Raw genomic sequence first — 26,893 nt, 5'->3', positions numbered from 1 at the left:
AACCAAAATAATATTTAGACCCAAAATAATCAAGAATAGGCAAAATAAAATCCCAGTATCACACCACTATGCACACAACAAAATGGCCGAAATTAAAAAGAATAATACCAAATATTGGCAAAGATGTGGAAAAAAAAGAGTTGTCAAGGGAATAAATTACAATTTCACAAAGTCAGTTGGTATTATGTTGCATAGTTGAAAACAGACACACCTTATGAAGTAGCTGACAGTGTCTGTGCTACCCCCATATCCTCTCAGACCCCCTCACTATTTCCACACATTCCAACCTAACTTCCTCAGATGAGCACCTGCATCTTTGCTGGAGGCTCCCCTCTGGCTGCTGGAACCCACACTTCCTCTGCATATGCTGAGCTGAAAGTGCCTATCTATAAATCAGCATCCTCCGAGGGGTAGCCCCTAGCCAATGAATGATTTGGCAAGGGTACCCCCAAGCTTCCTTACCTCTTTGTTGGGATAATACTGAAGGACATTCCCCCCTCCCCCAGTACTTCCTTGTGGGATTAAATGCTAGTCACCCACTGTGGTAGCTGACTTGGTAACATACTTCTAACTGGCTACTTTTCTCCTCTATACTACTCTGTCAACACCCCTGCATCTCCCAAGTATACTACATGTGCTTGATTCTCAGTGTAAAAGCAGATACTTCTGCTTCAGGGTGGCGGAGGGGAGGGTGACCAAACTAACAGTTACCACCAGGAAGCAGATCTTCGGGACCGGATTCTGGGGTTGGATCACTCACTGGGCAGATGGTAGACAGAGTAGCAACAACTCCTGGCAAGCTACAGCATCACAATGACTAAGACTTCCACTTGTTCAGTGGAAGGTTATGCACTGACAACAGGCTAATGCAACAGCTCTAATATTTGAGAAGTACAGTAGCAAGGGTAATCACAAGGACTGTGGCATTAGATGATTGCTATAAAAGGTCACTGATGTGCGAAAGGAAGTCAATTGCAGCAGAGTGCCTCTAGTGAGACACCTGGCAATGAACAGTTTTCCCAGCATCAGGTAAGGCTCAGTTCATCATCCACCAATCCAGCTTTAGGTAGAGTGTAAAAGCCAGGAGACTCTCATATTTAAAGGCAATTTCTACTCCTGAAGCCAGAAAGAAGATCAAGCTGAAAAGCAGGCCCAGGATCAGATTGTGAGACGAGCAGAATTACAGAAAAAGTCTAATTCGCTGCCATGGCAAAACTCCAGTGTTAGGAGAGTGCCCCTAAGAGGAAGTAAAACCCTAAGACCTAGGAAGGTGTCATATGGGTAGATGCGCATGAGAACCTTGAGCCTGCAAAAATCCTTCCGAAGCCAGAGTTGACAGTAAGAAAAATAAATTCTCACCTTCTTTGTATGACCACTTGTTCTTAAGCCATGCCAATAAGTAACACCAGAATTGAATTAAATCAATTTAATCAATAACAACTGGCTACAGTAATCACGCATCCAAAAACCATGAAATTAGCAGCAGTCCCATAGAGTGACCACACAAAAAAAAGATAAATTTAAAATCCCCAAATAGTTGCAAATTAAGTAACAGGCCTCTCAGTCAACAAGACAATTAGAAAATATTTTTAAGTGAATAATATTAAAACCACAACATATCAAATTTTATGAGATGAAGCTAAGCCAGCATTTAGAGAGAAATTTTAGCTCTTGATGTGCATATTAGAAAACTGAAAATCAATTATCCAAGGTTACACAGCTCAAGAAGCTAGAAAAAGAACAGTAAATTAAACCAAAAGAAAGTATGAAGTACGGCTCAGTTGGTTAAGTGTCCAACTTGGGCTCAGGTCATAATCTCACTGCTTGTGAGTTTGAGCCCCGAGTCAGGCTCTGTGCTCACAGCTCAGAGCCTGGAGCCCACTTTGGATTCTGTGTCTCCCTCTCTCTCTCTGCCCCTCCCAGCTCATGTTCTGGCTCTCTCTCTCCTTCAAAGATAAATAAACAAGGAAAGGAAAGGAAAGGAAAGGAAAGGAAAGGAAAGGAAAGGAAAGGAAAGGAAAGGAAAGGAAAGGAAAGGAAAGGAGAGGGGAGGGGAGGGGAGGGGAGGGGAGGGGGAGGGAAGGGAAGGGAAGAGGGAGGGAGAAAGAAAGAACAAAAAAGAAAAGAAAAGAAAAGAGAAAAGAAAAGGAAATATGAAGAGGAGAATAATAACAGAAATCTCTTAAATAGAAAAGTCATATAATAAAGAAAATTAACATAACTAAAAGCTGGCTTCATGAAGGCTAATAAAATTAATAACCCCCTAGCAAAAGTTACCAAGAAAAAAATATGAATTACATGATCAAAAAGGAAAAGACAAACATCACTACTGATGCTACTAAATAGATAAGACGTTAAGAACAACTCCTACCAATACATTTAACATTTTAGATGAAAGGAATAATTCCTTAAATAGTACAACTTGACAAAACCAACAGAAGAAGAAATTAAAATTACAAATATCCTTCATGCAAAAAACCCAAACAAAATATGACCAAATTTAATCTAGCACTATATAGTAAGAATAAATTTAACAGTACTGCCAACAGAAGCATGTGTAAAAATTTGGAGGCTCATGAAACAGCATTGCTATGTTGGAGAGCTGAAAGTCATTCAGTGAATCAGTGGGGAATGTCTGATGCTGAGACTGCACAGGGTGATCCAGATGACAGTGGTATAACAATAGAGAGGATAGACTTAACAGTTACTATGATTGGTTCAAGGAGAGAAAGTATAAATTTAATTGCATTTTTCCCTTGAGCAGCTAAGTTTACCTAACATTTTTGCATTTAATTCACAAAATCATTTGCTGATACAGTATGAAAATCATCCCATGCCTAGCATGAAACCCTTTCAGAGCAAAACAAACAAACAAAAACAAAAAGACAGCTATACAGAAGGCAATCCTCAAAAACACTGAAAGGCAAATATGACAACCCCTGCTGCATTAGGCAAAAGTTTACAGAGGAAGCAAACAACAGATCTACAAAGAGCCTGGAAGGAAAATCTGGAGAGAGATTCTTTGAACAATTAGGATGTTGAAAAACTATCCAGTATGTGGGCCTAAACGGGAATCTGGGAAGCCACATGCATCCCCAGGGAAAACTACATGCTCAAAAAAGACCTAAGAAGACTCTACATTATCACCTCTGGCTACTTTTTAGACTGAAAGCCAGAAGGAAATGAAGGCTAAGGCAGAGGCATAAACAATGGAGCTAAGCACTGGAGGAATACCCCACAAGAGTTAATCTGCAAAGACTAGGAGAGTTATTTATTTTGCCTTTGGCTTCATGCATTCAGGGAAATCTTTGTCACTAGATGACCACAAACTAAAAGAACAAAATCTTTAGAAAGCATACCCAACAAAGAATACAGTCATTACAGAAGTAGTTTAGAAAAATCCCTAACTACAACCCACATAAGCAAAAGAAAAAACAAACCCTGAAAGAGAAGACTCTGATTTCCAGAATTATCACATTACAATAATAAAAAATTACCAAGCATGCAAAGAAATAAAGTATGGCCATTCACAGAGGTTAGCAGAAACTGTCCCCATGGAAACAGACACTGAACTTGCTATTTCTAATGTTTCTACAATACATTCTAAGTTTCAAACAACTAACTTATTTTTTAAAACTTTGTGGCATGACTCTTCTTGAACTGAGTACCATACTGACATGTTAATCTAGATGAGAGCTCCACACACTACTGGCCTATTGCCTGTGTAAGTGAAGATTTACTGGAGTTCAGCTACACCCATTTGCTCACATATGTCTAAGACTGCTAACATGTTGCAAGAGCAGGGTTGAGTAGCGGCAACAGAAACCATCTAGCCTGCAAAGCCTAAAATATCTATTATCTGGCCTTTGACAGAAAAAAGATTGCCAATAGCGGTCTAGATGCCTGTCACATGCCCATATGCCTTCAAATGTCTCATCTAGCTACAACTGCCCAATCTAGAGTCCCTGATCAAATAAACATGCTGTGCTATTTAAAATACAGGAATGCCCACTACTGAGTGCAGGAAAGCCAGCACCAACAAACATTAAACAAAACTAAAATTGAATCAATTGGAATTATTGTCCTCTATCCTGGCTGTGAATACAAAATTTGATCAAAACGTTATAAAAATAAGAGAAATTCAGTAGTTGTAATACTGCAAAGTCTCTGAGACAATAAATCCTGTTTAATTAAAAAAAATGGTTTTAGTGCTGGCAACAACCACTAAAGGAATAAGGAATAGTCAAATACACTTGGGGAGTCTATATGCAGAGTCACCTTTGCAAGCCATCCTTTTTTAGTTTTTTTTATATTTCTGTGTTTGTTTATTTTGAGACAGAGAGAGCATGAGTGAGTGTGGGAGGAGCAGAGAGAGAGAGGGAGAGAGAGAATCCCAAGCAGGCTCCACACTATCACAGCACAGAGCCTAACATGGGGCCCGATCCCACAAACTGTGAGATCATGACTTGAGGCGAAATCAAGAGTCCAACACTTAACTGAGCCACCCAGGCACCCCTGGAAGTTTTTTATAAAACAATGTTTTTAGTTAAAATACTGTTTAACAGTTTATTAATTCCTTTTTAAACAAAATGAAGAGTGGGCTCCTGGTGGATTTTAATCTCACGGTTTGTGAGATTGAGCCCCACATTGGGCTCTGTGCTGACAGCACAGAGCCTGCTTGGCACATTCTCTCTCTGTCCCTCTGCCCCTCTCCACCCCCACTCCTGCTCATTCACACCTTCTCTCTCTGCCCCTGCCCCACTCGTGCACATTCTCTCTCAAAATAAATAAACATAAAAAAAAGAATTGAAAAACAATGTTTTAAACAAAATAAAGAGTACTTCTAGGTTATATTCATTGGTATTAGCTCTTTTCCTTTCCGCATGGTGATACATTATTGTATTACACAGCTGAGCTTGTATGTGTTGTAGTTTCCTCACCAGTGCACTGTGCGGCCCTCCACTCTTAAGTCTGTATTCTCCATCCACCTGACTCCTAATAAAAAGGCAGGTGACCTCATCTGCTAGAGCAGTAGTCTTCACACTTTAATTACATGCTCCCTTGTCAATAAAAATTTTTATTACATAACTCAAATATATGTATGTTTACATTTAAATAAACATGTACTATTTACAATATCGTGTACTATAAAGTATAAATTTTAAAACTCAAAATTAAAAATAACACTATGAGAAGTCCTAATATTTTCTTCCCACACTCCAGTAAGTCGTCTTAGAGACCACCCCACTTTAGAGAACGCTGATTTGAATAAACCGTATTCTGGCCACATAAGTATTCCACCATAGAAGTGCACTAACCAAGCCAACTATAATAGTTGACTGGCATCAGCACGCACTAACTAAAATTTTTCTACAGACTGGCCTCAGTGATAACAAACAGTATATCTTAGATGTGCTTAGCTCTCACATCTGATAGGACAGAACTACCCATAATACACTCTCTGCATGATTTGAGGTGAAAAATAATTGACTTCTGGTAGAATGCCACTGTTAAGACCATCACCATGTCTCCTCCAGCAAATAAACCTTTTACTATGATCCTTCAAAATAACTATTCCCATTGCAAATCTTTCCCAGTCTCAACCAGGATTCAAATAGTTGCCAAGGCAAAACAGTGCCTTTAGTAAGATGAATCTTACTAAGACCACATCAAAATAGCTTTCAGTGTTTTAACCTTTTAGCTATTGTGTGTCAATACTCATCTGTAGATAAGTTGTACTGGAATTGACAGAAGCCATTCTGGGTACTCAAAAGTCTTTCATTCAAATACTTAAACATCTGTGGGCCAAATACTATAATTAGGCATTTACTTCAAGATTTCTGGCCATGTTAAATATGGCTAATGTCAAGTTGACTTCATGCATACTGAGCACGGAAGCTACACCAATGAGAACAAGAAATTAAGTTACCAGGCAAGATACTTCATTTTTGAAAAGATCTGATTCAGTAGTACTCATTTATTTTCTACTGATTGTAAGAGAGAGAATGTATTATTCACTCCTCATGTTTCCATACGGAGGGATTTTAATTAGAGTGAAACTCCTGGCCTCTCTGCCCACACCTCACTCCTTCCTTCCTCCTCAGTGGAGAAGACGTGGCTTCCGACTGGAAAAGTAAGGAGAAAAAACTGAGTATGAAAGGCTGAGTCAACTCCAGGCTGAGAGGGTGCATTATGCCTACTTTCTTCCAAGCAATATAAGGGTCTTGCCCAGAAACATGGACCCTCAGTTGCTGAACTCTGCCTGTGGGTAAATTTAATTTTGAAGTGAACTATTAGATAATCCATTATGGCCATACATGAAATTCATGTTCTCCATATCTGCACTGATAAAGCTGATATTTTAACCATTATCTATCTGACTTTTCAGCCTATCTCTCAACAAATTCTGAACCCTAAAATTTTAATAATTATATTCCCAAATATGAGAATTCTAGCTCATCAATGCATTTTTCCTCAGCACTGCCTTAAGTCACTGAGATGAGTATACAGTGCAAGCATTTTTTAGTCATAGTCTCTTCCACATAGTATTATTCTTTTCAGATTCATCTACTATCTATAATAAGGACAACCTCTTCCCCTTCTGGCTAAACTGACTTCACGTCTACTAATTATTCTGAAATCTTAAGCTGTCTATATTTTTCCTATTCACTTTTAGGTAGCATATGGTTGAGGTAAAGGTAAAATAGTATTATCTTACTATTGGCTCAAGTAGTATTTCAGAATGAAATGAATGGTATGAATAGAATCGTGTAGGTCAAATAGAGCCAAGTGGATCAGACAGCTAAAATTTCACAGCATCTTCTTTTCAAGGATCCAAATATTAATTAGTACTTATGTCAACCATTCAGAGTGTTAATTCCCATCATTCATGGCAGACCAAAGACAAGGAGGAAAGGGAAGTACACAAAGTATGAATCAACCTGCATTATTATTGTTGTTAAAAATAATAAAACTCAATAGACCACCATACTTAAGGAATCAATTTAATTTTCTGGTTAACTGAATACTATGATTAACTAAAACTCAACCAGAATACCTTTTTCAATGATTTGTTGCTAAATATGTTCCTGAATTTTTTTTAATTGCTGTGTTAACAAATTACCACAAACTTAGAAACCTCAAAAACATCCATTTATTACTTCACAGGTCAGAAGCCCCTGTTGACTCAGATGAATACTAGCTGAGCTGGGCTCTTATCTGGAAGCTTTTGAGAAGAATCCACTTCTAAATGCATTCGGCTTGTTGACAGAATTCAGTTCCTTGAGGTTATAGGGCTGAGATTCCCATTTCCTTGACAACTATTGGCCAGAGGGTACTCTTAGCTCCTAGAGACTCCTCTCCAGTCATTTAGACATGGTCCCCTCCATCTTCCAACCAGAAGAGTATGTCAAATCGTCCTTGTGCCTCCAATCTTTGACTTCCCCTCCTACCAGCAACCTGAGAAAACTGCTTTTAAGGGGTTCATGTGACTTGATTAAAACTACTCAAATAATCTCCCTTTTGCCATATAACATAAATCGTGACAGTAACACCAGGGGGCAAAGGTCATCTTAAAATTATGCCTACCAAACTTCCTATATTATTAAATTTTTGGAAACATAACTGCTTTCATAACTCAGGATGGTTAAATACCTCAGAAACCTCATTATGAAAGTTAATTTTTATACATCCAAAGTTTAAGATTAGTTTGATTTAATCCTGACTACATAAGACACCCAGGAAATTATTTTTTTAAGTCACAGATAAAAATTTATTTACATCGTTTGACTTTCTCCCCAAGTGGACTGAAGAAAAATATATACACATAGTCATTCACTGATTCAAAACTATTTATTGAATGTGGCAATATTCTTGGCATGGGGGATAAAACAGTGAACTGAAAAGGTTCCTAGAAAGTAGATTAGTGGTGATCTAGTGCTAGGGAGTGGGGAAGAGAATGGGGAGTGACTGCTCTTGGGTACAGGTTTATTTTATGGAATAATAAAATGTTCTAAAATTACTATCATAGTTTCACAACTGTAAGTATAGTTTAAAAACCATTAAATCATGTACTTTAAACTGGCAAAGTTTGTAGTATATAAGTTATATCTTGATAAAGCTGTTAATATAAAAAGTGAAAAAAACACAGGGAAAATTCTGTCTCTGCCCTTCTGGACCTTACATTCCAGGACAACGCTGTCCAGCAGGACTTCCTGCAATGATAGAAAAATTCTACATATTTACCATTCAACATGGTAGCCACTCAGCACATGTGGCTATCGAGCACTTGAAATATAGTCAGTGCAACAAAGGAACTGAACCTTTAAAATTTAATTTTAACTAATGGCTATATGTGGCTAGTAACTTCCATAGCGGACATGATTACAGAAAGAGGACAGACAATACACAAATAGCAAAGAAATGTGTAAAGTGATAAAACACACATAGAGCGGGGAAGAAGACAGCGCTCTCCAGCACTCTGATATATATCTACAGAAATAGGTCAGGTGTATATATGTATATAAACATACATGAACATAGTGTCTATATGTGTCTACATGTGATATACATGTAAATACTTAGATATGAGCAATTAAAAGTAGGAAGAATTTTTTATCCTTCTATAATCTTCCTAAGTTATTGTAAAAAATAAATTTAAAAACTGCTTTTGAGATCATTCCACAAGTTGAAAAAAATACTTTTTAAATTGTACATATACAGCATTATTTGAGTTTCTTTCCTATAATAGTGATTCTTACCATTTTGAGATCTGAGATCACTTTTGAGAGTCTTGTAAAAGCTAACCACACCCTGACTACAAAAATTCATATAAATAATATTTTGTATAAAAATCTGAGGATTCACCAACCACTCACAGCCCATCTGAGAACCAGACATCAAAAGCTCCTATTACTATACACATTCAAATAATCAACAAGCTTGGAGACAAAATATTATTACATCATAGAGAACCGTTTGATAAGCTTAGACTTTTTTTTTGGCATCCCTGTCTACTATAAAACACACCCATTCATATTAACTTTGTAAAGAACAAGTTAAGAACTATGTATAACATTCTCTTTTCACTGAAAAAGGAAAAAGACATGACTGAGAAACTGAAAGAAACAGGCAAAACTTTAGAAAAGCTACAAGAATCTCAACTTGGTCCTGTAAAGAGTATGTAACTCAACCTCCCTAAGCCTCAGTTTCCTTGTGTGTAAAACAGTTATAACAATACTACTTATTTCCCAAAATTGTTTTAAAAATGCAATGACATAAAATTTATCAAGTGTTCAGTAAAGCAGCAAGACAAATCCATGTAAATTTCATGGCACACTGGCAGAAATAGGTCTCAAACACATTATCAGTTTGGTACCACTCATGATCTTAGGTAACCGCTATGCTACCCAGAAATTCAGAAGATCATGAGTTTACAATTAAGGAGAAACTTACTGAATTGTAAAAGATGACTTGATATGGATAAAGAGCCAGACAGACATGATTTGGCAATTCACCTGTCACTTAGTAGCTATCAGACTTTGCATACATAATTACTTCAGGTCTTTCATTCTCTGTTCCCACTGTAAAATGAGAACAGCAGTACCTCACAGGATTTTCATCAGCCATAACACACACACACACACACACACACACACACGTATACATATATACATATATATAAAGGTTTTCCATCACATTATAGTACTTTTCCCCTAAACTCATAATTTAAGCTTGAAATGCCAGTTTAATTGCTGTCAATATTATTCTTATATGAAATAAAACAATAAATTGAATTCTCTTGAAAAAATTCATTATTAGCATAATTATATTGTCAAAAGGTCCAAATGAAGCCTGACATTAAACTTAACATATCAAGACATGGAAAATGCTCTTAAATGTTCTGGTTTTTTATGGACACAGAGAATCAACTTGAATGTTTCTAATTTACACAGTGCTTTTTTTAAAAAAACACACTTATATTTTACCTATAAAAATAGTAAGTACCTTCCCCTCCCCACTGGGAGAGAAAGCGGAGGTGGGGTCCCTTCAGTGAGACCTGCCCTGCACTAAACCAATACCAGCAAAGAGGCAGCACCCCTGCACCTCATCACTGGAGTTTGGACCATCCCCGCCCTGCACTAAGCAAATGCTGGCAGAGTCAGCACCCCCCACCCTCCTAACTAGAAAACAGAAACAGATTACAAAGATGAAGATGGTGAAAAAGGAGATCTTTCAAATCTTCTGTATGAAGTCCTGGGTACACCCTCAGGCAGCCCATACATGAAACACATCTGAATCAACAAAACAAAAACTTTTAGAATTTAACCATGGTATGGAATATCATCCGTATCTCGGAATGGCAGCAGATGAGTAAGGCAGAACAGAATAGTACAACCAAGGCTCTGGAAACTAAACTGGCATTCAAATCTCAGCACAAAAATGGATCATCACACTCCTAGGTACATACTCAAGAGAAATAAAAACACATGTCCACACAAAAATTTGGTACAAAAAATTCATGGCAGCATTATTCATAATGGTCAAAAGGTAGAAACAACTCAAATGTCCAACAACTGATGACTGGATTAACAAAATGTAGAATGTCAATACAATGGAGTATTATTCAGCAATAAAAAAAAATGGACACATGCTACATGAATGAAACTTCAAAACATGCTAAGTGAAAAAAGCCCGTGACAAAAGACTGGAATCACTACATTGATTCCATTTATACAACATGTCCACAGTAGGCAAGTTCACAGAGACAGAAAGTAAATTAGTGGCTATCCAGATTAGTGGAGTTGGCAGGAAGGGGAAATATGGAGTGAGTGCTGATGAAAATGGAGTTTCTTTAAGGGGTGATATAAAAAAGTTCTAAAATTAGATAATGGTAATGGTTGCATCACTCTCCAAATATCCTAAAAACAAATGAATCATTTAAAAATATGAATAGTATGGCATATAAATTACAACTCAATAATTGTTTTATAAATAATAAAAAGTGAAGGTCATGTATGCTGAACCAAAATAAGTTGACGGCCTCCTACAACAGAACATTTAGTGTATGCAGAATCTCATGCACAATACTCAAAATATCCAGGATATAATCCACACTTACTTGCCATACCAAGAAACAAGAAAATCTCAACTCATTTGAAAAAAAGATGATCAGAGGTACCATCACTGATATGGCAAAGATGCTGAAAATTGTCTGTGAAGAATCTTAAAGCAGGTATCAGAAAAATGGCACAGGCAGCTGCAGACACTTTCAAAACAAATATAAAAATAAAAGTCTCAAGCAAAGAAACAGAAGACATAAAGAATGAAATGGAAAATGTAATCGTTGGGGGCGGGGGTGGGGGGGGTGCAGCCCCTGGGTGACTCAGTCAGTTAAGTGTCCAACTCTCGATTTCAGCTCAGGTCATGATCTCACAGTTCCTAAGATCAAGCCCTGCATTTGGCTCTGCACTGATGGCACAAAGCCTGCTTGGGATTCTGTCTCTCTCTCCTTGCCCTTCCCCTGCTTGTGCATGTTCTCTCAAAATAAATAAATAAATTTTTAGAAAAAGAAAATATAATAAATGAAACTTTCTATACCAACTCACAAGATGGGCCCAACAACAGAATGAAGAGGATAGAGGAAACAATCAGGGAACGTATAGATAAATAAAAGTTATCCAACCTGAACACAAAGGAAACAGTCTGAACAGAACTTCAGTGACCAAGAAGTCAATAAGAAAAGATGTAACATCTGTTTCTTTGGCGTCACAGGAAAGAAGAAAGAGTGTGGAAATGAAAAAAAATACTTGAAGAAATGATAACAAAAATTTTACAAATCCTGAAAAATATATAAAGATACAGAGCAAGAAGCAGAGCAAATAACAAGATAAACTTAAGAAATTTGATACCCATACACATCATAATCAAATTTCTGAAAACTGAAGAGGAAAAAAGAAAGCCAAAGGAAAATTACACATTAGCTGCAGAACAACCATTTGAATGACAACAGATTCCTCATCAGAAACCTCAGAGTCACTGTTTTAAATACTTTAGCTCTCAAAAAAGAGATATGACCAAATTTGTGTTCTATAAAGCAAACTCTGCAGCAATAAAGAAGAGATTAGCAAGGGAAAAATCAGAAGCAAAGAGATCAGTTAAAGAGCTACTGTAACAACCCAGTAGAGAAAAATTCAGGATTTAACTATAACAATGGCCATAGAGATGAAAAGGATGACAAAGCTTGAGAATGGCAGCATCACATACGTGTACAGATGGACTTACGGGAAAAACTGTCTTTGCGGCACCTGGGTGGCTCAGTCGATTGGGTATCCGACTTTGGCTCAGGTCATGATCTCACAGTTTGTGAGTCTGAGCCCCACGTCGGGCTCTGTGCTGATAGCTCAGAGCCTGGAGCCTGCTTCCAATTCTGTGTGTGTGTCTCTCTCTGCCCACCATCCCCCACCCCCCACTTGTGTTCTGTCTCTCAAAAATAAATAAATATAAAAAAAAATTTTTTTTAATAAACTGTCTTTCCAGCAAGAATGACTGGGTGGTGCCCCTGCAAACCAGAGTATGGAAGCTGTCACAAGGAAGAGAAAGCTGAAGACAGAAATACCCTAATTCTGTGTATGAACCCACACAAGATTCAGGCTTAATCTGAGCAGCTCATATGAGGAACAGACCCAACAGCAGCTTACTAAAGTTTCTCAGAACTGAATTAAAACTTAAAACACTACACAAGTCTCAGACTAATCCATGAATGCCATGTGTACATTCAGATCCAAAAGCTTTGAAAACAGAACTGAGATTAGAACGACTGCCCTCAGAATGCATGACAAAGAATTAGCTATTAGAACCCTATGGCTTAATAAAATTAACAAGTAAATAGATCAATAAATCAACATTCCCCAGAACATAACAAGATCCATAACCTATACAGCATAATATTCACGATGCCAAGAATAAATCCAAAAATCACTGAGCATGCAAAGAACTAGGAAAATGTAAACAATTCTCAAGGGAAAAGATAATGGATGTCAATCCTGAGACGATGCAAACATTTGCATCATCAGACAGACATTAACTATTATAACTAGACTCCACAAGGCAAAAGTAAGGACACTAAAATAAAATGAAAAGAGAAAAATTCTCAACGGGGAAATATAAATCATAAAAAAGAACAAAATGGAAATGCTAAGACTGAAAAATACATCTTAAATTTTTAAAAGTGACTGGATGGGTTCAAAAGCAAAATGGAGATGAGAGAAGCAACAGTCAGTGAAGTTAATAATAGTTCAAAAGAAATAATACAATCTGAAAAAAGAGAAAAGTTTAAAAAAAAATCAGAACCTCAACAAACTGTGGAGCTAAATCAAAAACCTAACATTGGTGTCACTGAGGTCCCAGAAAAAGAAACAAGATTACTGAAAAAATATGTTAAAAAAATAATTTTTTAAAATCCCATTTTGGTGAAACACATAAATATAAATTTAAGAAGCTGAACAAACCCTGCCCACAGTAAATTTAAAGAAAGCTACATTGAGATACATCATAATCTGAACTACTTAAAAAATGTAGAAAAATCTTGAAAGCAGCTAGAGAAAAATGACATTATATATAAAACAAAAGCAATTAGAACCACTGCAGACTTCCCACCAGAAAACATGGAAGGCCAGAAAAGAATTGAGCAACGTATTTAAAGAGGGGCACTTGGCTGGCTCAGTCAGTAGAGCGTGCAACTCTTGATCTCAGGGTGGTGAGTTTGAGCCCCATGTTAGCTGTAGACATTACTTAAAAATAAAAAATCTTTAAAATAAATAAAAAATAAAATGCTGAAAGGAAAGAACTGACCACCTAGAATTCTATACCTGCAAAAACATCCCTCACAAAAGAGGTCAATATAAAGGTATTATTTTAGGCCAAAAAAATTTTTAAGAAAATACATAAGCAACAGTCATGTTTGAAAAGAAATACAAACAAGAAAAAAGAAAAAGAGAAAAGAAAAGAAAAGAAAAGAAAAGAAAAGAAAAGAGGTTCATACTAAAGGAAAATGACCCTAAGAGGAAATTTCTATCTAGAGATAAGCAAAAAGCAAAAGAGTGAGCAGATATCCAAGAAAATATAAAGGACAACATTTCCCCTCAAGTTCTTTATAATATGTATATTGCTGAAAGCAAAATTTACAATTTTATCTAATGAGGTTTGCCATACAAGCACATTTGATATATATGACAATTATAGCAAAGGTGAGTGGGGATGGATAAGTGGACAAACATGGTTCTAAAACTTAATTTTACCTGACGTAAAATAATTCTAACTCTGAATAGATTACAAAAAGGTAGGTATGCATATTGTAGTCACTAGCATACTAGCATAACCACTGGAAAACAATACAAAGACATAAAAAGTGATTATTTGATTGGATTGAAATATATATATATATATTATATATATATTTATATAAAATAGAGGGGCTATTAATATCAAAGTAGACTTCAAAGCAGAAACAATTACCAAAGAGGCAGGAAATGATACTATGATGAATGGATCAGTTCACCAAAAAAACATAGCAGTTCTAATTGTATATGCACCCACCAAAAAAGCTTCAAAACAAAAACAAAACTAACAGAGGTGAAAGGAAACAGATCCATAATTACAGTTGGAGACTTCAACAGTCTTCTTTCAGTGACCAACAGAACCAGACAGAATATCTAGGAAGGATATACATGTCTAAACAATATCAACAACCAACTTGACCCAACTGACATTTCTATAACATTCCACTCAAGAGAATTATTTTCAACTGCACATATTAATATTCACCACAATACACCATATTTTTTCCAGACACAAGTCTTAACAAATTTATAAGGACTGATATCATACAAGGTATGTTCTTTGAACATAATGGAATTTAACTAGAAATAAATAACAGAAAAACCTTTGATAAATCCTCAAATATCTGAAAATTTAAAACATTGCTCACATAAGCCAAAAAAGATGTCTAAAGGAAAACTGGAAAATATATTGAACTGAATAAAAACGAAAGCACTACATAACAATATGTGAGACGCAGCTAAAGCAGTGCTTAGAAGAACACATATAGCATTAAAATGCTTTTATTAGAAAGGGAAAAAACCTTTCAAATTAACAATCTAAGCTTTTCATCTTAGGAAATTAGAATAAGAAAAGCAAATTAAAACCAAAGGAAGCAGCATTCAATGAAACTGTAAACAACAAAAGAAAAAAATAGTGGAAATCAATGAAACCAAACATATTCTTTGAAAAGATCATTAACATCAATAATTATAAAGACAGACTAAGCAAGAACAAAGAAAATGTAAACTACCAGTATCAGAAATAGAAGAAATATTACTAAAGACTCCACAGACTCTAAAAGGATAATAAGGGAGTATTATACACAATTTTAAGCCCACAAATTTGAAAACTTAGATGAAATGGTCAATCTAAGACAACCTACTAAAACTCATTCAAAAAGAAATCAATAAAATGAATGTCCCTACATCTATTTTAAAATCTCAATTCAGGGGTGCCTGGGTGGCTCAGTCGGTTAAGCATCCGACTCTTGATTTCATCTCGGGTCATGATCTGACAGTTCCCGAATTCAAGCCCGAAGACAGGCTCTGGACTGATAGTGCTGAACCTTCTTGGGATTCTCTCTCCCTCTCTGTCCCTCCCCCCTTCTCTCTCTCTCAAAAATCAATAAATAAACTTTTTAAAAAATTGAAATCATAGTTGCAAGCCTTTCCACAGAAAATCTCAGGTCCAGCTGGCATCACTGATGAATTTTACCAACATTTGAGAAAAAAGTAATACCAGTCCTACATAAATTCTTCCAGAAAACAGAAGAGGGGGCAATTTCTAATTCATTTTATAGGGCTACCATTATCATAAGAAAAGCCATTAAAGAAAATTACAAAGTAGTATCTTTTGAGAATACAGAAGCAAAAATCCTCAACAAAACAGCAAATCAAATACACCAATATACAAAAATTACAATATATTGTGACCAAGTGGGGTTTATCCCATAAATTATATTTATATAATTATAAAGGAAGAAGTAAAATGGTCTCCATGCACAGATAACCTAATTGTCTATGTAGAAAATTCCAAGGAATCTATATAAGAAAAGCTACTAAAACTAAGTGGGTTTAGCAACATTGCAGGATACAAAGTCAACATCATTCATCATCAGAGACAGACAAATCAAAACCACAATGAGATACCACCTCACACCTGTCAGAACGGCTAAAATTAACAATTCAGGAAAAAACAGGTGTTGGCAAGGATGCAGAGAAAAAGGAGTCCTTTTGTACTGTTGGTGGGAATGCAAACTGGTGCAGCCACTCCGGAAAACAGTATGGTGATTTCTCAAAAAATTAAAAATAGAAATACACTAAGGACTAGCAATTGCACTACTAGATATTTACACAAAGGATAGAAAAATGCTAATTCAAAGGGGCACATGAACCCCAATGTTTATACCAGTGCTATCAACAATAGCCAAATTGGGACACCTGGGTGGCTCAGTCAGTTAAGCGTCCAACTTGGGCTCAGGTCATGATCTCAGTTCATGAGTTCAAGCCCGGCATCAGGCTCTCTGCTGTCAGTACTTTGCCCACTTCAGATCCTCTGTCTCCCTCTCTCTCTCTCTGCCTCTGCCTCTCTTTCTCTCTCTCAAAAAATAAATAAATATTTACAAAACAGCCAAATTATAGAAAATGCCCAATGTCCATCAATCGATGAATGAATAAAGAAGATATGGTATGTATGTATGTATGTATATATGTGTGTGTACACATACACTATGGAATACTACTCGGCAATCAAAAAGAATGAAATCCTGCCATTTGCAACAACATGGATCGAACTAGAGTGTATTATGCTAAGTGAAATAAGTCAGGCAGAGAAAGACAACTATCATATGATTTCACTCATATGTGTAATTTAAGAAACACAGATAAACATAGGGGAAGAGAAGGAAAAATAAGATAAAAACAGAGAGGGAGGCAAACCATAAGAGACCCTTAGATACAGAGAAACAAACTGAGGGTTGCTGGAGGGATGTTGAGTGGGGGGATGGCTAAATGGGTGATGGGCATTAAGGAGGGCACTTGTTGGGATAAACAATAGGTGTTAAATGTAAGTGATGAATCACTGGGTCCTACTGCTGAAACCAATATTATACTGTATGTTAACTAACTTGAATTTAAATAAAATTTTAAAAACTCAATTGTATTCCCACATAATAAAAATGATCAAATGGAAACAAACTGAAAGAAATAACATCAATTACAATAGCTTCAAAGAACACAAACTATTTGGGTATAAATCTAACAAAATACATGTAGGATCTATACCTAATAACTACAAAACAGTGATGCAAGAAATAAATGAACACCTAAATAAATGAAGAAATATATCATGTTGGTGGACTGGAGAAGTCAGTATTGTTTAGATGTCAGTTCTTCCCAAAATGATCCCAAGTCAACAAAATCCCACTCAGTAGGATTTTTTTTTTGAATTGACAAACTGATTCTAATATGTGGAAAAGCAAATAACTGAAAAAGCTAGATGAGTTTTCAAAAATAAAAAGTTATAGGACTCTCACTATCTAATTTCAAGAATTACTGTAAAGCAACAATAGTCAAAAAAAGAGAGAGACTCTCAAAAGGACAGACACATACACATGGATCAAAGGAACAGAACATAGTCAAGAAACAGATACAGACATAGAGATACCCAATTGATTTTTAACAAAGGTACAAAGACATCAATGAAAAAAGGATCATCTTTTCAACAGTCATCTCATAATGAAAAAGGGGTCAATTTATCAAAAGGAATTCTATGCACTTAATAACAGAGCTTCAAAATACATGAGGCAAAACAGATAAGACTACAGGGGTAAAAAAGATAAATGCAAAATTATAACTGAAGATTTTAATACCACTCTCACAATAACTGATAGAAATAGGCAGAAAATCAAAGGTTTCAGAAAACTTGAACAAAACTGTGAATCAACTCAATCTCCTGAAATGTATAGAACGTTCCACCCATCATACACATTCTTTTCACATGCACAAGGAATGTTTACCATGATGGACAATATTCTGGAAAATAAATCTTAACAAATTCTAGTTATACAGTCATATATATACATACATTACTTAAATTGAACCTGTAGTTATATATGTTATATCAAATGAAGGCAACATCAAATGAAAGCAATATAATTCATAATATCAACAAATAGAAAAATGATATGATCACCTCAATAGATGCAGAAAAAGTATTCAACACAATCCAATATCCATCCCAATAAAAACTCTCAGCAAACTAGGAACAGAAAAAAGCATCCTCAATGCAATGAAAGAGATCTACAAAAAATTTACAGATAACATCATATTAATGGTTACAGATTAAATATTGTCCCCCTAAATCAGGAATGACATACAGTTGACCCCTGACACCACATGTATAGATCACTGCAATGGAGATTCTAGGCAGTGAAATAAGGCAAGAAAATAAAAGGCATCCAGATTGCAAACGAAGGAGTAAAGGTATCTTTGTTTGCAAAGAACATAATCATCTATTCAAAATATCATAAGGAATCTATAGAAATCTACTACAACCAATGAGCTTAGTAAGAATGAAAGACACAAGATTAACTTAAAAAAAACCAGTTGTATTTCCATACAATAGCAACAATCAGAAATTAAAAGTAAAAATATATAGTTTATAACAGCATCCAAAAATGTGAAATATTTAGGGAAAAACTGACAAGTGTTGTAAGAACTGTTCAGTAAAAATTTTTAAATTTTGCTGAGAGATTAAAGAAGACCTAAATAAAAGGAGAGATATACCATGTTCATGAGTCAGAAAAAATATTAATAAGAGGTCAATTGTCCCCCCAAACTGGTCTATAACTTCAACACAATCCCAAGTAAAATCTCTGCAGACTTTTTTGAAGAAATTGGCAAGATGATTCTGAAATTCATAAGGAAATTAAAAGAACCTGGAATAGCCAAAATAATTGAAAAAAGGGCAAAATTGAAGGATTTAATATTTGCTGAGTTCAAGACTTATAAAGCTACAATAACCAAGATATTATTGTCTTGACATACAAACAGACAAAGAGATCAATGGAACAGAGTAGAATCCACAAATAAACACACAAATATATGAACAACTGGTTTTGGCAAAGATATAAAGCTACTTATCAGAGAAAGGATAGTCTTCTTAAAATGGTCCCGGAACAACTGAATTTCTATATGTAAAAAAACTAAGAAAGAAAGAATTGAGATCCCCACCTCTCACCATATGCAGAAATTAACTCAAACTATAAAACTAAATGTAAAGTCTAAAACTAAATGTAAAGTCTAAAATTCTAGAAAAAAATTCAAGAGGAATTATAAGCTAGGCAAAGGTCTCGTAGATATAACACCAAAAATGTAACGCCTAAAAGAAAGAAATGAATTCATCAAATTTAAAGCTTGTGTTCTTTGGGGCACCTGGGTGGCTCAGTCAGTTAAGCGTCTGACTTTGGCTCAGGTCATGATCTCATGGCTCGTGGGTTTGAGCCCCTCATCAGGCTCTGCACTAACAGCTCAGAGCCTGGAGCCTGCTTCAGATTGTGTCTCTCCTCCCCCACTTGTGTTTTCTCTCTCTTTTTCTCTCTCCCTCTCCCTCTCTCCCCACTCAAAAACAAATAAGTTAACATTTTTTTAAAAAATGGTTAACACTTGTGTTCTTTGAAAACAAATTCTCTGTTCAGAGAATAAAAAGACAAGCCCCAGCCAAGAAAAAAACATTTGCAAATGATATATCTGATATGGAACTAATATCCAGAATGTGTAAAAAACTCATAAAAATCAGTAATAAGAATGTTTTTAAATGTGCAAGTTTTGAACAGACACCTCTCCAAAGAAGATATACAGATGGCAAGTAAGCATATGACAAGATGCTTAACACCATTAGTCATTAGAAAAATGCAAATTAAACCACAATGACATATCACTACATACAAATTAGAACTGCCAAAATTTAAAAGACTGACCACACCAAGTGTTGGTGAGAATGTGAATTAAATAGAAGATTCCTACACTGATGGTGGGAATGTAAATAATAGAACCACTCTGGAAAACAGTTTGTCAGTTTGTTGAAAAGGTAAACATGTATCTGCTACGTGAACCAGTCATTCCATTCTTCAGTGTTTACCCAAGACAAATGAAAGCATATGTCTGTATAAAGACTTCTGCATAAAAGATTATACCAACTTTATACAGAATAGCCAAAAACTAGAAACAACCTACATGCCCTTCTGTGGGTGAAAAACAAATTGTGGTATATCCATACATCGGAATACTACTCAGCAATTAAAAGGAATAAACTTCTGATACACCATTAATGAATCTCAAAATAAATAAGGTGTGTGAATGAAGCCAGACAAAAGGGAATAATACACAATGTATAATTTCACTTATATAAAATTCTAAAAAATCCAACAAGTCTACAGTGACAGAAAGCAGCTCAGTAATTGCCTAGGGATAGGGAGAAGCAGCAGGAAGGAGAGGGAAGGATTATGAAGGGGCACATGGAACTTTTGGGTGTGATGGATATTTTTATGATTATGATTATGGTGATAGTTTCAGAGACAAAACTTTTTAAATTTTATAATTTATTGCATGTCAACTATACCTCAATAAAGGTCTTAAAAATAATGAAAAAACTTATAATTCCAATTAAATAATTCCTTTTGAAAGTAATAAAAAGGAAAAAGACTGCTGTAAGAGTGTATAATAAGGGGGCACAGTTTGACAAGTACACTAGGTACTAGTGTAAGCTAAGATTTGAAAGATGTCTAGTAATCAGCCAACCAAAGACCAGACAGGAAAGAGAATAAAGACAAGTACAGAAAGAAAGAAAAAGAAAAAGAAAAAGAAAAAAAAAAAAAACAGGAGCAGAGTCAAATCTGCAGACAGGTGGTCTTGAAAACCATGCTACTACAAATAACTTACTTTATCAATTTAGGATCTTAGAAATATTCTATTTAGACTGTTTTAAATTTATACTGTGTAACTGTATGTTTTAATAATATAAAGAACCCATGTATATAAATTACATATTATAATCTTAGTTTAAAATAAAGAAGACTGTTACCAGAAAGGAAGGGGGGTTGGGCTGGGAATTAAGGAGTAGACTTACTGCAATGTGCACTGGGTGTTGTATGAAGTGTTGAATCACTATATTGTATACCTGAAACTATTATTACACTGTATGGTAACTAACTGCAACTTAAATAAAAACTTAAAAAAAACTTATGGATGAAAGCATTAAAAAATTAAAGGAAGGAAGGAAAGGAAAGAAGGAGGGAGAAAGAGGTCAGAGAGTATTGGGTACACCTTCAGTGTTACTGACAGTTTCTCTACTATTAATAAAAAAGATTCCAAATATGTGTTTAAAAGTAGTTAAGAAAACATATTTACATAATTAACCCTGCCCCTTTCTGTTCATAACAGCAAAGAAATTCTTAACAGTATATCTTCATTTTGCTGTCACCAGAAATAGAATACTTCTATTATAAATATGAGAATTTCAGTATCCACATTTGACTAACCTAAGAGTTTAAAAAAAAAATCTATGTACAGTGGCCACCTGGGTGGCTCAGTCAATTAAGCATCCAAATCTTGATTTCGACTCAGGTAATGATCTCACAATTCGTGAGATCGAGCCCCATGTCGGGCTCTGCACTGACAGCACAGAGCCTGCTTGGGATTCTCTCTCTCTCTCTCTCTCTCTCTCTCTCCCTCTCCCTCTCCCTCTCTCTCTGTCCCTTCCCCTCGCTCACTCTGTCTCCCTCCCTTTCTCAAAAGAAATAAAAATTTTCTATAAGTATGTACACATTAAACATATAAGATGTAATAGATTTTAGAAAAATACCCAATAAATGTGTTTTAATAAATTTACATTTAGAAATTGTTAATATAATGAAATATTTTCCAATCTCAGAGCATTAATTTAGGTTTTATATAGAAATTAGAAGTCATAGGCCCCTAAGTCACATTAACAAGAAAATGTCCAAATCTGATCACAAAATATAAATTTATATAAATATAAATCTCAACTATTCTACAGAAATAATTCTAAAGAACTGGTTTCTAAAAGAGAATGCCATTCATTTTGGTAAAGTTTGCAGCAAATTGTTTTCTGAACTAATGTTCTACTAAGCTACTCAAGTAACTATTACTCAAATTAGCATGTATCATATCCTTATGTTTCAAATTGGCACGGTCCTGATTCTCAGTCCTAAACATTTCAGCCTAGCTTTAGTCAAAGATCAGTATTCATTTCATTATACCTCTGTGAGAAATCGCTTGTAATTCTATGTGTTTTATTCTATTCAAATGGAAACAGATAAAAGACTACAATCAATGCTTAAAGAACTAAAGTACCACTTTTGATACATTTCCTTCTGCACTCCGCCCCCTCCCCCAACATTAATCTTTCATTCTAAAGAACCATTTGAGGAATACTCTCATTCTCAGTAAAATCCCTACAGTAGGAAAAAAAAAAAAAAAAAAACACCTAAGTTATCATGAAACCAGCCAATTAATTTTGACACCTGCTTACCAAGATTGATCATTTTTGATATGTTTTCTAGGTTGCTATCCTTCAGTTTAGTAAAAGATTTTCAAGATAATTAATGAAGTGAGAATTTCCAGTTAAAGTCTTTCCCACTACATTATTACTTCAAATGCTGAATAAAATAAGCCACCAAACTTCAAACAAACCTTTCTTAGCTTAGCATATACTCTACCAGGAAGAATTCCCGTCTTCTAAATTGATTCTTCCCTTTAACATTAACTACCACGTTTTACCCCTAAGAGTATACATAAAACACAGAGTAGTGCCATTTTATTTATCTAATTAATAGCTTGCATTCCACAGAGAAATGAAAAAGTACTTACCAATACAGTACAATGAATCATATAACGACTTCCAAAGAATTTATTTATATTCAATGATTAGTTCAGGGTTTGTTAATTAACTGTATTAAAGAAACTATTCCTTACTCACTAACATATTATGTTTATGAACATCATCTCCCCATGTTATTTAAGCTGGTTTAACTTGATCTGTGACCTTGCCTACTAACTGGGACAACATCTACTAGCAAGGTTACAGGCTACGGACCTAGCTGATTAACAAGTTCCACTACTATAAAATGTATACAGAAGCTTCTCAGCACTACAGCAATCTTTGTCCTCTTTAGGTAAATGGAGCAAATCCACCCACACAAAGGCCAAAATCCCTAAATCACATATGAATCAAGCAATCTTCCTATCTATTAATAGAAAGATGTAAAAAATTGATGCAGCTTTTTTCATTTTTGGCTGCCAGTTTATATGTTCAAGATTCTTGGTTGATAAAAAGGCTGGCTGAATTGTCATAGCCCAAGTTTAAAAACACTTAAGTTAAAAAAAAAAAAAAACACTATGAACAAGCACAATTCAATAAGACATCTTTCCTTATCTTGAAACACTTTTTAAAACTTTTAATTAGCACCTCTTCCCAATCAATAAAGTACCAAACAAAACTATACTATTATACTAATTTGTGAAAGTAAGAAGTGAGAAAACATTTCAACCTATTGCCACAAATGAACGTCATAAAGCTTCATTTTGAGATTTCACTTCCAAAAGCCTGCTGTAAATTTAAATAATAGGATCTACCTAAAAGTAAAGTGTCCTTTAAAAAAAAATAGTTTCACAAGAGCTTTAAGGAACACTGTTTTAACTAGCAACAGTTAAAAAAAAAAAAAGGAAAATATGCTATATTTAAAACTCCCAGGACATTTTCCTAATAAAATAAAATAAAACAAAACTCCCAGGGCATTTTCCTGTAACACATTAATAAGGTGGACAATATTCCTAGCTCTGCCTTACAGACGGAGACATTTCACTTAGATTTTGCTATCATCCTGACAATAAATATCAGTAATCTACCCAGTGTTATTGCAGAGTCACAAAACAGCCAGCAAACTTCACAGTAACCTCTAAGAAGTTGCCTTACTTAATGACTGTTACCTGCAGATTGTCAGGTGGCTACCCTAATGGCCTCAAGTATCTTGCTACTCCCCCGCACTCACCCATTTCTTTCCCTATCAGGCAGGAACGTAAAATTTATCCACCAATAGGGGGAATGTGTCTTTACTATTGTAACGCAAACTCCTTAGGGCCTTGAGCTTCAGGAAAAAAGACGATGATGCTCTCACACGGCAGCTGATAGTGAAACAAACAGTTGGAAAAATCCACTACCTTCCCTATATTAAAGAGTCCAGATATTTCACCATTTTATGTAACCCAAAGTCACTCTTGTATTCTCAATTAAACCTGTCCTAGCAAATTCAACATAATATATTGGCTATAAGTAAACATTCTAGAGTTAAACTAGCTGATTCGGAATCATAATTCGGCCCTTACCACTGTGCAATCCTGGGCAAATTACTTAAACCCGTTGCCTCCAGTTATCTCTGTGAATCCGGCATAATAATTCTAGCAACTCACAGAGTTGTTGTGAGGAACGAACGAGATAATCCACGTCAGGCGCTTAACAGTGTTTGGCACAGAGTAACCCCATCATAAACTCTTTATCACTAAATAAACTAAAATGTTATCAACGGCTACCTCTAGAGAGAGCAGTAGGATGGGAGTAGAGGGACGTACTGGTAGACCATAACTTTTAACCTTTACATTTCTGCATTGATTGATTGTTTTGCATCGTCCAAGTATTTCAGGAGTTACTTGCACATTTTTCCATTAAAAACTAGTGACCTAACAAAATGGGTGTTTGGCACCATAACTGAGTACGGAAATGCTGATGAGCAGGGGACCAGAAGTCGCTGCGGACATCTGGACCACGGAGAGAGCTTCGAGTGCCCAGAGGTCGGGGCTCCGCGCGGAGCCCAGCGCCCCGGGGGCTCCAGGGCTGCAGAGGGAGGCGAGGACCCCGCTCGCGGCGCGTGCCGCGGGTGGCGCCCAGCCGGGGGACCCGAGGCCGCCTGAGAACACGGGGGAGGGGGGCGAAGGATGGGAGGGGGCGCGACCGGTGCGGGGCAGGGCTGAGATGCGGAGTCCGGCGAAGGCACTTACTTGAACCTGCCCTGGCAGTGCTGGCACTGGTCCCCCACCCAGCCCGGGTCGCAGAGGCAGGTGGAGTTGACACAGCGGCCCGAGAAGCAGGAGCCGGTCCTCTCGCACGGCTTGGACTGGGACACCTGCGCGTAGAGGGCCAGGTAGAGGAAGCCATAGCACAGCAGCCAGCTGTTCCCGTCCAGCAGCCAGGAGGAGGCGCCACCGCCGCCGCCGCCGCCGCCCGCCGGCCGAGCCCTCCACAGCCCCGGGGCCGCCGGCTGCGGGGGGCCAATGCGGGCCCGGCCCCCCGGCTCCATCTTCCCCGGGGCCCCTGCCCGGCGGGGCTGCGCTCGCGGGCGCGGACAGCGATGCTCCAGGAGAGGAAATCCGGCCGGAGAAAACCGCGCCGCCGCCGCCGCCGCTTCTCCTCCTCCCCCTCACCGGCGCCTGCCCCAGTCCCGCTCCCCGGTCAGGAGGGACAGATCCCAGCCTCCGTTCGGCTCCCTCCAGTCGCACTGGAGCATCGCCTCTCGGTCTCCTGACCTTGTCCTCGGCGAGCCAAGCCCACTGCCGCGGCGCCCCGGGCCGGGCCGGAGGCGGAGAGCGGGCGGCGCGGGCGGCGAGGAGCGCTCCGGAGGGGACCTGCGGGAGGGGGAGGGGACCCCGCGCGCGGCCCCGCCTCGCCCGCGGCTCGCGCCAACTGCCTCGGCTCCAGCCCCGCGCGCCCGGTAGGGCGGGGGCCCGCGGGAGCCCCGAGGTGGGCGCGCCCAACGCGGGAGGGGGATCCGGGCAGCGGGGCTCAGCGCCGCACCGCCGGGCCGGCGGCCGGCGGCCCCCCAGCAGCCATCTTCTCCCCCCGTGCCGTCAGCCGGCCACCGGGGCTGCGACTGGAGCCCGCGGTGCGTTGGACCGCCCGCCCCCGCTCGCGCGTGCCCACGCTCCCCCCCCCCCACGGACCCAGAGCCGTGGTCTCGCCCCGCCCTGACAGGGACCGGAGACTCCCCCGCGCGCGCCCACCCGGCGCGGCCCGCGAGCTGCGGGGAGACTGGCCCCCCAGGTGCGGCCCGCGTGCCCGCGGTGCCCTTCCCCTCCGTGCACTGGGGGGACGGTGGGGGGACCCGGCCCCACTCACGCCACGCGCGCCCTGAGCCCCAGGAACGAAAAAGCAGCTCGGCCGGCTTCGCAGCTTCAGCAAAAAGAAGCCCTTCCCGTCGGCCGGCTACAGCTGCAAAAGTGCAGCGCTCTTCCCCCCGCGTTTCCCCTTCCTCCGCCCCCATCCTCCTGCCTATTTCTTCTTTTTTTCTTAGAAAAACTCCCAACAACACACAAAGAGCTGAGCATGTGCAGCAGGCAGAAGGCTTAAAGGCACCGCAGTCCCACGCGCTGTGGGGTCCGCAGGAACTGGGAGGGGCGGGGGCTAGGGGCCGGCGAGGGTCGCGGAGCCGCTGCCGCGGAGGGACTTCTCAGAGGGGGAGCCATTTCTTCCACGGACACGGTGACTCCCCCGCCCCCAACAAAGAGCGGCGAGGCTCTGAGCCCTGGGCGCGCCACCCCTGCCCCGTGCTGCCTCGGAACCCCAGGTATCTCCTTTTCTGCTTGTCAGTGTTTCCTCCTCCATCTGGGACAATACTGTGCCTTGAAAAATATTGCAACATCGGGGCTTCCCCCCCCACCTTCAGAAGGGAAGAGATGATGCCCAGAAAAGAGCCGTTTTCCTCTCTCAGCGACCGTCTTTCCTC

General features: G+C 38.2%; 1 protein-coding gene across 2 annotated transcripts in view; it reads right to left on the bottom strand.

Annotated features, from left to right (window-relative positions):
• Window positions 1–25,612, bottom strand: part of ATRNL1 (attractin like 1) — a 754,994-nt gene extending 729,382 nt beyond the window's left edge. For both annotated transcript variants that reach the window (XM_027063193.2, XM_053207126.1), the window contains exon 1: window positions 25,173–25,612. In XM_027063193.2, coding sequence (XP_026918994.2) covers window positions 25,173–25,471 — 299 coding nt within the window. In that variant the 5' untranslated portion in view covers window positions 25,472–25,612. The remainder of the gene's footprint in view (window positions 1–25,172) is intronic.
• Window positions 25,613–26,893: the final 1,281 nt, after the last annotated feature.

Source organism: Acinonyx jubatus, chromosome D2, assembly GCF_027475565.1.
Source record: "Acinonyx jubatus isolate Ajub_Pintada_27869175 chromosome D2, VMU_Ajub_asm_v1.0, whole genome shotgun sequence".
NCBI classification, from domain to species: Eukaryota; Metazoa; Chordata; class Mammalia; order Carnivora; family Felidae; genus Acinonyx; species Acinonyx jubatus.
This window is presented reverse-complemented; position numbering and strand designations above follow the sequence as displayed.